Source organism: Thalassophryne amazonica, chromosome 8 (assembly GCF_902500255.1).
Source record: "Thalassophryne amazonica chromosome 8, fThaAma1.1, whole genome shotgun sequence".
Lineage (NCBI taxonomy): Eukaryota > Metazoa > Chordata > Actinopteri > Batrachoidiformes > Batrachoididae > Thalassophryne > Thalassophryne amazonica.
In genome coordinates this window covers 56,299,776-56,312,030 of record NC_047110.1, presented here as the reverse complement: position 1 = coordinate 56,312,030, position 12,255 = coordinate 56,299,776, and the positions used below count along the sequence as shown (strand labels likewise).

General features: G+C 42.3%; 1 protein-coding gene across 1 annotated transcript in view; it reads left to right on the top strand.

Moving 5' to 3' along the window:
* The window catches only part of LOC117514906 (filamin-C-like), a 93,163-nt gene that overhangs the window by 28,411 nt on the left and 52,497 nt on the right, over positions 1 to 12,255 (top strand). The window contains 25 exon segments of the mRNA XM_034175477.1: positions 20 to 220; positions 384 to 500; positions 1,131 to 1,268; positions 1,430 to 1,556; positions 1,644 to 1,780; positions 1,877 to 2,070; positions 3,704 to 3,817; positions 3,898 to 4,041; positions 4,197 to 4,320; positions 4,614 to 4,774; positions 4,899 to 4,989; positions 5,144 to 5,313; positions 5,417 to 5,534; positions 5,647 to 5,909; positions 6,038 to 6,635; positions 7,410 to 7,583; positions 8,296 to 8,458; positions 9,051 to 9,379; positions 9,474 to 9,597; positions 9,736 to 9,892; positions 9,969 to 10,158; positions 10,244 to 10,267; positions 10,387 to 10,628; positions 10,736 to 10,835; positions 10,919 to 11,059. Coding sequence (XP_034031368.1) covers positions 20 to 220; positions 384 to 500; positions 1,131 to 1,268; positions 1,430 to 1,556; positions 1,644 to 1,780; positions 1,877 to 2,070; positions 3,704 to 3,817; positions 3,898 to 4,041; positions 4,197 to 4,320; positions 4,614 to 4,774; positions 4,899 to 4,989; positions 5,144 to 5,313; positions 5,417 to 5,534; positions 5,647 to 5,909; positions 6,038 to 6,635; positions 7,410 to 7,583; positions 8,296 to 8,458; positions 9,051 to 9,379; positions 9,474 to 9,597; positions 9,736 to 9,892; positions 9,969 to 10,158; positions 10,244 to 10,267; positions 10,387 to 10,628; positions 10,736 to 10,835; positions 10,919 to 11,059 — 4,341 coding nt within the window.

Genomic DNA, 12,255 nt, shown 5'->3' with positions numbered 1-12,255 from the left:
ACTCATTTTTCACTCACAGGTGCTGGTAATGGCGATGTCAGTGTGATCATCGTCGACCCCCAGGGAAAAAAGGACACAGTTGAGCTTGTCCTCGAGAACAAGGGGGACTGTGTTTTTCGTTGCACCTATCGCCCCATCATGCAGGGCCCGCACACCATCCACGTACTGTTTGCGGGCCAGGAGATCCCCAGGAGCCCTTTCACTGTCAACGTCGCAGAGGGTGAGACATCTGTCTGTGTTGTAAATAGCTGTCAGACAAATCAGGTTTCCGAGTGTGCTGTTAGTGTCAGGGCGGTCTATCCATCATAATCTGCAGCTTTCTTCATTTTCCCTGGAACTACTGCTGGGTGTAGAGCTTAACCCATTCTATCTGTCATTTCTAGCTACACCCGTTGCTCCTCCCGTAGGAGCTCCGCTGCAGATAGTCCCTCAGTCAGTGCGCACCCCTCCTGGAGTCAAGGGTAAAAAAGGGGCTCCACCCTCAAAACCTGGCCGCCCAAGTTAGTACTGTCTACTGGGTTATGCCAAATGCTCAGCCAAGTCCCCGCCCAATGTGCTGCAGATGTGCTTTCTTTAAGATGTCGCGGTGGCCCCGGTGCTCTCGGAGCTCTGGGTCTGCCGTGCTTCGTCGCCTGTTTGTTGTTTTTGTGCACTGCAGCTTGACGATCTACTCTGTTCAGAGAGAGAAAGAGCTCTAAGATGTAATGTTGTACAAGTGTTTCCAGCCTGTCGTGGCTTGCCTTGCTGTCTACTTTTCACTTTTAGATATTGTTGCTTGTGCTGTTTTATTAAATGTATATTTGCATCAGCCGGCAAATACTTGAAGCCTATAGTCAACATTTCTGGGTGACAGACTGGAATGTTGTCAGATGCTTTCTGTATGCTCTGAAATGTGCCAATATCTTGTTCAAAATTTTATTTTGTACATGCATTGCACCAAAAAGCGTTGTTTTTAGCTTCATCCAGTGGCTGAAAAGAATCCAATCTGGATTGGGTGTTTTTTTTGTTTTGTTTTTTGTTTTTTTACATTTGTGCTACTAACATTGTGGTCAAGAGCTGGCTGCTTCCAGCTGCCCTCTGCTTTGCTAAAGATTTCTCTGTCTCTCTGTGTCTATTGTTATTCCTTTCAGCCATAAATCCAAATGCCTGCAGAGCAATGGGCAGAGGCCTTCAGCCTAAAGGCGTGAGAGTAAAGGAGGTTGCAGACTTCAAAGTTTTCACCAAAGGAGCTGGGAGTGGAGAGCTGAATGTCTCGGTCAGAGGGCCAAGTGAGTCAGAAGGCTTTCTGTGTTGAAATGATTTCCTATGTCTGGGTTTTTTTGTCTGAAAATCAGCATTCAAATGTGTATATGAGAAAACTCAAAACTGAATGCTGAGCTGTCTTTTTGCCTTCATGAAAATCCATATTAACTGCATTATTTATCTTCAGGTGGTGCAGAGGAACAAGTGAAAGTGCGAGATGCAGGAAATGGTGTGTACGAATGTGAATATTACCCCCTGAAGCCTGGTAAATACACAGTCAGCATCACCTGGGGAGGTCACCCTATCCCACGAAGGTAGGATCCTGCTGCTGCTGCTGCTCTTTAACAAAGCATGCTCACATTTCAGATTGACTACATTGTGTATTACTGTGCATGCTGCAGCCCCTTTGAAGTGGAAGTAGGTGCAGAGGCAGGTTTTCAGAAGGTGAGGGCCTGGGGTCCTGGACTGAAGACCGGCATGGTGGGAAAATCTGCTGATTTTATTGTCGAGGCAATCGGCACTGAAGTAGGAACTCTGGGTAAGATAGTCATTATTACCAAGCTGTTACAGACCAGTAGGTCTTTTGATAGTCCTGCATATCAGAAATCTGAACATGTCAATTCTTCATCTCCAGGCTTCTCCATCGAAGGTCCATCTCAGGCTAAAATTGAGTGTGATGATAAGGGGGACGGCTCCTGTGACGTGCGCTATTGGCCAACTGAGCCTGGCGACTATGCAGTGCATGTCATTTGTGATGATGAGGACATAAAGGACAGCCCCTTCATGGCTCACATCCTCCCCGCAGCCAATGACATCTTCCCTGAGAAGGTATTTTCCTTGCTTCAATTTCAATTTCAATTTATTTTCATTTATATAGCACGAAATCACAACAAGGTTGCCTCAAGGCGCTTCACACAAGTAAGGTCTAACCTTACCAACCCCCAGAGCAACAGTGATAAGGAAAAAATTCCTTCTGAGGAAGAAACCTCAAGCAGACCAGACTCAAAGGGGTGACCATCTGCTTGAGCCATACCCCGACACAATTTACAAAACAATTCACAAAACAAATATACAGGAAATGTTGGCAGTGCACAGGATGGTTTCCGGAACAGATACCACACCCATCTCTGGATGGAGCCACACCGCAAACAGATAGAAAAGAAAAAAAAGCAGAATCAAGCATCAGAAAGACAACAAATACAGTGTAATTTGTCAGCATTAAGCAACAAGAAAAACAGAAGAGATACAAAGGTGATCGCCGGCCACTAGTCCTAAGCTTCATTAACAGACCCAGAATTTAGATAAGGTTGAGGCCACGACCCGCTCTGTTTCCAAATAAAATGAATTAAAAGAGTAAAAAGCATAGAAACATACTATGCCAGTATGCTAGCCATATGAAAGGGAAAATAAGTGCATCTTAAGTCTCGACTTGAAAGGCTGTACAGAATCTGACTGTTTATTGATGCAGGGAGATCATTCCAGAGAACAGGGGCATGATAAGAGAAAGCTCTGTGACCCGTAGACTTTTTATTCACCCTAGTGACACAAAGTATCCTGCACCTTGAGAACGCAAAGCCTGGGATGGTACGTAAGGTTTAATTAGCCCAGCTAAGAACAATTTTGTAGGCTAGCTTCATGGCGATTACATGGTCTTGTTCCTCTTCTCCAACCAAAGCATGTTAAAACAAGAGACACATACTTCTGCCAATACTTCACATATATCTCTGTAGCTGTTCGACACTACTGAACCACATTTCTTGAAACTTTGTGAAAGATTGGGGTATGAGCTAAAAAGAACTCACTAACTTTTATGTGATTAATGTGGTGGATCCAGGAGCCCCCCAGCCCCAAACATTCTTTAATATTGCGAACTGGAACTGGACATTCTCCAACATTTTTTGTGAATTTGTCCAGATATAATGTATTTGCACACAACATATGCCTAATTTTTGTCATAAATATCTGTGAATTATCTCTTGAGAAATTCACAAAAATATTGAAAAATGCCCAATCTCACAATGTTAAGACATAGAAGTAAGTCTTATATAGACCCTGGAGCCCTTTGGTGCTGGTGCTTATCTCCGGATTCTCTGGCGTCAAGCAGATGAGAGTCTATGACTCCCCCTGGACAAGACACCAATCCGAGGCAGGTTATTTCCCCAGTCGTGACCAATACCCATTGACAGATGGGTGGACTGACACAATGCAGATTAAGTGTTTTGGTGTCAAAGAAATGTGAAAGAAAGTAGAGAAAAAAATTTGGGATCTTGCTTATTTAATTGGATCCATCCAAAAGTAAATGTTTTCTTTCTTAGCCTATACTTTTCCCTTTCACCACGTTTCAAGAAAAGTGGATTGGTAGGTTTTTTTTTTTAAATCCTGCTAACAGTCAGGCAAACAGCACTAAACACAGCCTCCTTGGCAGGCAGATGTAATAATCAAAGGTCTTGCATGACTGCAGGTGAAGGCGTTCGGTCCAGGCCTGCAGCCCACTGGTGTCATTGTAAATAAACCAACTGAATTCACCGTTGATGCCCGCATGGGTGGGAAGGGTAAACTCAAGATCTATGCACAGGTATGAAATATTTTGGGAACGCATTATGTATTTCATGTGGCCTCGCAAACCTAAACTGACATGTTTATGATACTTATAAGGACGCTGAAGGCTGCACCTTCAACATCAAGATTACTGACAAGGGAGACGGTACTTTTGTGTGTGCCTACACTCCTGTCAAACCCATTAAGCACACTATCATCATCGCCTGGGGAGATGTTAATGTGCCCAACAGTCCATTTAGGGTAAGACATGAATATGCACCAATACCCATGTGCACACTCGAAATATAGCTTTTCGCTGAATTAACTACAATGATACTTTACCAAATATAGATGAAGTGGGAGATCTGCAGCAGCTGGGCTTCAACCAACTGACTCAAGTACACTGTATTTATTAGGTGCTGGTTGGAGAGGGTTCTCATCCAGACAAAGTCAAGGTCTATGGGCCTGGAGTGGAGAAGACAGGACTGAAGGCTAACGAGCCAACGTACTTCACTGTGGACTGCAGTGAAGCGGGCCAAGGTCAGAATGCATGATGATGTTATTTACAGTGGGTTGATTTTGAAAAGAAAAATAAGGCACTTCAACGTTAAGTTGATGCTAAATTGAATTAGTGCAAAATGTTAAAAATGTGAGGGGGGTAGAATAAAATGAACAGAAAAACTGATATATGCAATGGAAGATGGTATAACTGTTTGACAGAATAATGTATTTAAGAGAAGAATTAAAAAAGACAAGGAGCTGCTGTTTTTAGTCTCCTCATCTATAAATTAGAATGACCTTCATCGTTTGTGCTTGTTGTTCTGTAACTTTAGGGGACATCAGCATTGGAATTAAGTGTGCCCCAGGGGTGGTTGGTCCAGCTGAGGCAGACATTGACTTTGATATCATCAAGAATGACAATGACACCTTCACTGTCAAGTACACTCCTCCTGGCCCAGGCCGCTATACCATCATGGTGTTGTTTGCTGACCAGGTAGGAAAACTGACAAGAGGGACTGATGGGATAGTATTGAAGCTTTTTTTTAATCAATGTTTAAAGGTTTGTTGTCTTTATTACTTTCTCGCGGATTTGTTTTTATATATACTTGCTTTGCCAGGAAATTCCTATTAGCCCATTCAAAGTAAAAGTGGATCCTTCCCATGATGCTGGCAAAGTGAGAGCAGAAGGCCCTGGACTCAACAAGACAGGTGAGAGTTGTTGAGATCAAGTAGCAAAATTGATATAATTGCCAAACTGAATACATAGGTTGTTGCGGTGGTAACAAAACCCCCGCTGTAGGGTACTTTATACAATAGATATGTGATATGGGTGGTAGAACTGAAAAAATATTGTGTACTTCAGGTGTGGAGGTGGGCACTCCAACTCACTTCACCATCTACACAAAAGGAGCAGGCAAGGCCAAGCCCGAGGTTCACTTCACAGCATCAGGCCCAGGAGAGGCCGTTCGTGACTTTGAGATCATCGATAATCATGATTACTCATACACTGTCAAGTACACTGCTCTTCAGCAGGTACAGAATACTGCTTTTAGAATGTCAGTGCCATTAATAATAAAACACTGTGGAGACTATTCACAGTAATATCAGTGACATTCATTTTCTTTTACCTTTTCAGGGCAACATGGCAATTTCAGTAACTTATGGAGGCGATCCCATTCCCAAGAGCCCCTTCCATATCACAGTGGCCCCACCTCTCGATCTTGGAAAGGTCAAAGTGGAGGGACTAGACACTAGTATGTTGCAAGCATTATTCATTCATTTTATAAGTGATTATTGTTTGGTAAATATGTTTCTGCCTCTTACTATCCATGAAGCAAATCTATTTTATAAACATTTTCATTGCAGAAGTGGAGGTAGGAAAGGATCAAGAGTTTACAGTAAACGCTAAAGGTGCTGGTGGGCAGGGCAATGTGGGCGTGAGGATGACCTCACCATCTGGCCGACCAATCCCTTGCAAACTAGAATCAGACAAAGCCAAAGGTGCTCACAATGTGAAGTATATTCCCCCCGAGGAGGGGCAATACAAGGTTGATGTCAGCTATGATGGCAACCCGGTGATGGGAAGCCCATTCGGAGTAGAAGCAGTGATGCCTGCTGATCCTTCAAAGGTAAACTTTTTTGAAAGCTGCATGTAGTTACCCAATTTTATTTTGTTCAAAAACATTCATAACCAAAGGTATGGTTTTCAAAAGAGTTAATAATACTACAACTCAGACGGTGGCGTGACTGTTCACAGGTGCGAGCTTATGGCCCAGGCTTACAGGGAGGAATTGTAGGGAAACCAGCTCCGTTCACTATCAACACCAAAGGTGCTGGTGCTGGTGGTCTGGGTCTGACTGTGGAGGGACCCTGCGAGGCTAAAATTGAGTGCCAGGACAATGGGGATGGCACATGCTCAGTTTCCTATCTGCCCACTGAGGCAGGGGAGTATGCCATCAACATCCTGTACGCTGAAAAGCACATCCCTGGATCTCCCTTCAAGGCTGCAGTGCGTCCAGCCTTTGACCCCAGCAAGGTGACTGCTAGCGGACTTGGTCTGGAGAGGGCCAAGGCAGGTGAAGCAGCGACATTCACTGTGGACTGCACCCGGGCAGGGGACGCCGAACTCACGATTGAGATTGTGTCAGACACTGGGGTTAAGGCTGAAGTCCACATCCAGAAAACTGCTGAGGGGATCTTCTCTGTTACATACATCCCGTCATTCCAAGGCACTCACACAATCACTATCAAGTATGGTGGCCACATTATTCCACAATTTCCCAAGGTCCTACAAGTTGAGCCTTCTGTGGACACCAGTGGAGTGCACGTCTACGGGCCAGGAGTGGAGCCAAGAGGTAAATAAATACAGCAAAATATTGTATTGGCCCAAATATAAGACTGCCCTGATTAAAAGACAAACTCCTTTTAAAAGACATATTTTTGGAAAAATAATTTCTAAAGAACAAATCTTGATTTTATTTTTTGAAATATAGAAATCTTTTATATTAAAATAATGCACATAAAAGCATAATGAAAGCAACAAATGCTGGTGTGATAAACAGTACAAACTGGCTTAGCTTGACTCCCAGATCATCATGTCAATCAATCGATACCCCACAAGTGGAACTTTCTGTGCCTGCAGACGTTTCTAGATTGGTAAAATCCTAAAAGCTCCCCAGAGATTCCTGTGAAGGGATGTGGAACGCAACTATGGAGATTTTAAAATAGTTACAAAAAAATCTTTAGTTGTGTCAATGGCCAGAAAAACAGCAGCTGAGGGTAGTTCACTGTCAAAAGCAGTGTGAGGGATTCTGGGAGAGCTGTAATGATCAATAATTGTGATTTATTCTGTTATTAGGGAGTTTTATATCTCGATTGTTATTGTTGCTACCTGATGTTGTGGATGTACATGGCATGTTAAATTGTACTTTGTGATTACAAGATGATGCTGTTAATTTCAGATGTATAAAAAGAGTCTTGCATATGGGTCAATACAGTTATAAAAAGCTGATGCACATTCAGTATGTTAAATGTCAGCTCGCTCATAATGATATAAATAACATGAAGTCACACTTGCCATTTTTCTTTAGTGACAAGTGATGTTAAAGGTTTTCTCCCCCCAATACTAGGAGTTCTTCGAGAAGTGACAACTCACTTCATTGTGGATGCTCGCAGCCTCACCAAGGCTGGAGGGACCCATGTGAAAGTTCGCATAATCAACCCATCCGGCAGTAACACAGACACCTACATCACTGACAAAGGTGACGGCACCTACAGAGTGGAGTATACGGCGTTCGAGGATGGTAAGTGCATTGGAAAATGTATTACATAGATTAATTTAATAGCGAGATTTAAAGACCAATGACAAACATTTGTATGTGTACGAAGCTAAATTAGACTGACATAGATGCCCTAACTGAATGAGTGCATGCAGACAGATGGGAAAATCACAAACAGGTGGTAGCGTTAGGCAGCGTTTGGGGATAAAACAGGAGTGTGGCAAAAAAGAGGGTGAGGGAGAGGGGTATAAATACAGAATGATGCAGTGGAGCAATGATGTGCGGGGCAGGGAGGCAGAGAGGCTTTGCTTTATAAATAGTGTGTTCTGGAACAGAAACTCTTAACCAGGCAGGTATGTGTGCTAAAGGCTGCCTGCACACAGCAGGGGAATGACAGCAGATATTAATAGAGGCCTATAACACAAAGCAAAGGGATCACAGAGTACTCCTTTACCACCAGACGCACTCTAATATCACACCATCGTGGCTGTGAATCTGGCATGTAGGCCTGCTGAGAGGAATCTGTCAGAAAAAATTGTTGTAAAAGAATAATGAATAGCAAACAGATGTAATGACTCGTGCATTCACCAGAGCTCCAAAAGCCATCTTTTATAAATAAACAGATGTTTACTTTCCTAAATGGGAATGTGTGTGTCCTATAATTAAACACAAGTGGCAATAAAAAAAAGCTTTGAGAACATTTGGGGATAAGCTGGTTTCATCTGTTTTTGTGCAGGCATGCATCTGATCGAGGTGCTGTATGATGATGTACCCGTACCATCGAGTCCCTTCAGGGTATCAGTGGTGGAGGGATGTGACCCGACAAGGGTTCGTGCCTATGGGCCAGGACTGGAGGGGGGAATAACCAACAGACCCAACTGTTTCACAGTGGAGACCAGGTATTGTTCTCAGTTATTCAGAACAGATTAAGTGAGGCAGTGTCTGTCAGCAGTATACTCAATAAATAAATAAAATAAAACTCAATGAAAAGGTTGGGTAGTGCCTAGGAAAGTATTATGCCTTTGAGAGAAATCGAAGTACCATATCTTCCAGAGTATGAGTCTCACCTGACAAAAATACCCCTTGAAGTGGAACAAACAAAACAAAACATTATATATAAGTCATACTGGAGTATACGTTTCACCTTTTTTTCTGTATTATCATCTCCTTATTTTGGGTTTTGTGCATTGCTGTAATATACTTTAATTACTGGTATATATTATTTTATTTCTGGAGTTTATTTTGTTCCGTGCTTTGATTCCTGGGATTCTTCACAAACTGGGACTTCACAAACTAGTAAAAAAAAAAAAAAAAACCCATATGACTTACACTCTGGAAAATACGGTAACCAATGACAATTTTTAACATTGTGAGATTCTGTGTTTTGGACAGTGGTTTTGGAACAGTACTGTGCACCACAAGTATTCTTTTTTTTTTTCAAGAGAATGTGAATTTCATGTACACTAATGACAATGCCGGTTTCTTTCTCAGGGGTGCTGGTACAGGTGGACTGGGCCTGACGATCGAGGGTGCCTCAGAGGCCAAAATTTCTTGCAAAGACAACAAAGATGGCAGTTGCAGTGTGGAGTATGTACCCTTTACCCCTGGAGACTACGATGTCAACATTAACTATGGAGGTTACCCAATTCCTGGCAGTCCATTCCGTGTGCCCATACGGGACCCTGTGGACCCAAGTAAGGTCAAGTGCTCTGGTCCGGGTCTGGGCACTGGTGTAAGAGCTCATGTTCCTCAAACATTTACAGTTGACTGCTCTCAGGCAGGTCAGGCTCCACTGGACGTCAGACTCTATGGCCCAACAGGTACATGCTGCATAGCAATAACCTTCACACGATATACTATCATATATCAGCCAGTTGGTGGTACATGAATATTTCCATGCTATGTTACTTCCAGGTAATGTAGAACCAGTTGGTGTGAAGAACAACGGTGATGGTACCCACACAGTTCACTACACCCCAGCCCAGGATGGTCCTTACACTGTAGCTGTCAAATATGCAGATCAGGATGTCCCACACAGGTATATTCTGAAAACGAAAGTATAAAGGCTGACAGTATTCACACGAAAAAAGTAGTTGTTAATCACTTTTGTTCCAACTTCAGGCTTTTAAACATTGCTTTTAGTAATTATGCCTGACATTTTTCTCTTGATCGTCAGTCCATTCAAGGTAATGTCTTCACCTGGGCATGATGCCAGCAAGGTCCGCGCTAGTGGCCCTGGTCTAGACACCAAAGGTGTTTGTGCTAGCATGCCTGTTGAGTTTACGATCGATGCCCGTGATGCTGGAGAGGGACTGCTCACTGTGCAGATCCTGGTGGGTTTAACTACCTTGTTTTTGAAAAGGTCTCTTACTGTTGAATCATAAATTAATGTCTGTTATCTATTAATAGGACCCAGAGGGAAAGCCTAAGAATGCAACCATCCAGGACAACAGGGATGGGACATACACTGTTTCCTATGTACCAGACTCCACTGGCCCATACACCATTACTATTAAATATGGAGGAGATGAGATTCCTTATTCCCCATATCACATTCAGTCCCTTCCAACAGGAGATGCCAGCAAGTGTCTACTCACAGGTAAAAAGAATCCTCCATGGTTCACAATGTTTTTGATTGTAGTTGTTTATATTATATGTTTAATACCATGGTCTTTTTATTCCAGTTTCTATTGGAGGACATGGCATGTGTGAGTAACTTTGGCTTCATTTTTGTATGGGTGTTATTGCTTAAAAACAGATCAACTATCTCTTCGTTTGTGTGCCACTTATTCCTACATAGTGTCATTTTATTCTCTGTACTCAACAGCAAGTCTTCAGAAGCTGCAGACCTCAGAGGATACAGTCATCACCGTAGACGCCAAGGCCGCCGGGAAGGGCAAGGTGACCTGTAAGGTGCTGACCCCACAGGGAATGGAGCTTGACATGGATGTGGTGGAAAATCACGATGGAACCTTTGATATTTACTACACGGCTCCTGAGCCTGGGAAATATGTTATTACCATACGGTTTGGTGGACAGAACATCCCCAAGAGTCCCTTTCATGTCACGGTGTGTATGGAACAGCTGCTACGTTTGAATGCCCTGGACTTGGTTTGGTATTGTTTGAGTATCTACTAGTACATAACCACTTCATTCTTTTGCTCTTCTGTTATCAGGCCACAAATGAGCCAGTTGTTCCCCGTGACACCGTGGATCCTCTCTTTCGTCCTCTTAACTTCGTTGTTCCTTTTACACCACAGCAAGGAGAACTCACAGGTAACAATGAAAGAAAATGATTCACACCCATAGAAAACACCCTAGAGGACACTGATGTTTAACTCAGCTGTTGGCATTTCTAGGGGAGGTGCGTATGCCTTCAGGCAAAACTGCACGGCCACATATTACGGATAATAATGATGGAACCATCACCATCAAATACCAGCCAACAGAGCGAGGTCTGCATGAGATGGACATCAAATATGATGGCAACCACATTCCAGGTCAGCTATGTGTAGTGTACACTAACATGTTCCCATCCAGTTGTCATGACTGGGTTAAAGCTGATGATGTTAGGCAATGTACTGTATGCAAAGTAGTAGTCAAAGCTTGATTTGCCTGAAGGTGTGTTGGCTTGCTAGGATATGGAATTACTGCTATAATCTGTGTGCTATAATACTGACTGGGGCCTTTTTGATAGTATTAGCTAACACTAAGTCAGGCAAATGTTAGCTTTTGCTAGCTAAGGGTAGTTAGTTAAACTGTAGGTTAATGGAAAAGCTGCTAAGATTAGAATTGTTTGGTCTACTGCCAACGTGACTTGGACCCAGATAAGCACTAGAAAATGAATGAATAAATGAATACCTAACATCAGTATTCGTAGATCGACAATTGACACAAACTGTTTCAGAATCGCATAAAACAAACAAGATTACTACTTTCATTAACCAACTGTAGTATCTTTTGGCTTATGCCACACATTGGACCAAAGACTTAAACAGTGGTGTCAAAAGTACACACAATTGTTACTTAAGTAGAAGTATAGATACTGCAGTTTAAAAACACTCTGGTAAAAGTTGAAGTATCAACTCGACTTCTTTACTCAAGTAAAAGTGAAAAAGTATGTGCTCCAAAACCTACTTAAAGTATAAAAGTATAAAGTAACCTTTTTAAAAAAAAAAAAAAAAAAAGGTAGATGCCACTATATGAATTGAAAGCTTAATTTAAAAACGGATTCGTTCTACATGTGGCCCAAGACCCAAAACCCAAAATTACCCCCCAACACCACCTGCACGAAAATGTTTCAATTCTAGAAGCTCTGAAATGCAATCTGGGACTATTCCAGACAATAAACTGCAGTGAGTGCAGCATCCATTTAGTGAAGAAAAAAAAAAAAAACTTTCCTTATTCAAATTCATTCCAGTAGTATTCTGCTCTTACTAGGATGCAGCAGTTTTCTAGTTTGGCAGATTGTTCTGGAGGAAATCACTGAAGAAATTAACACATTGAAAATATGGTTTGACCGAAACAAACTGTCATTAAATAAGACAGGGATGAAGTGGAGGTGTAAGAGTCACTAGGTGTTCACAGGAAACATTTATTTATGTATTTATGTATGTTCATTGTTAGTTGCTTTTATATTTTCTGTTGTGTTTCTATTCAGGTTCTTTTTGCCTCTTTCTCTAAAGTTGTATATAAT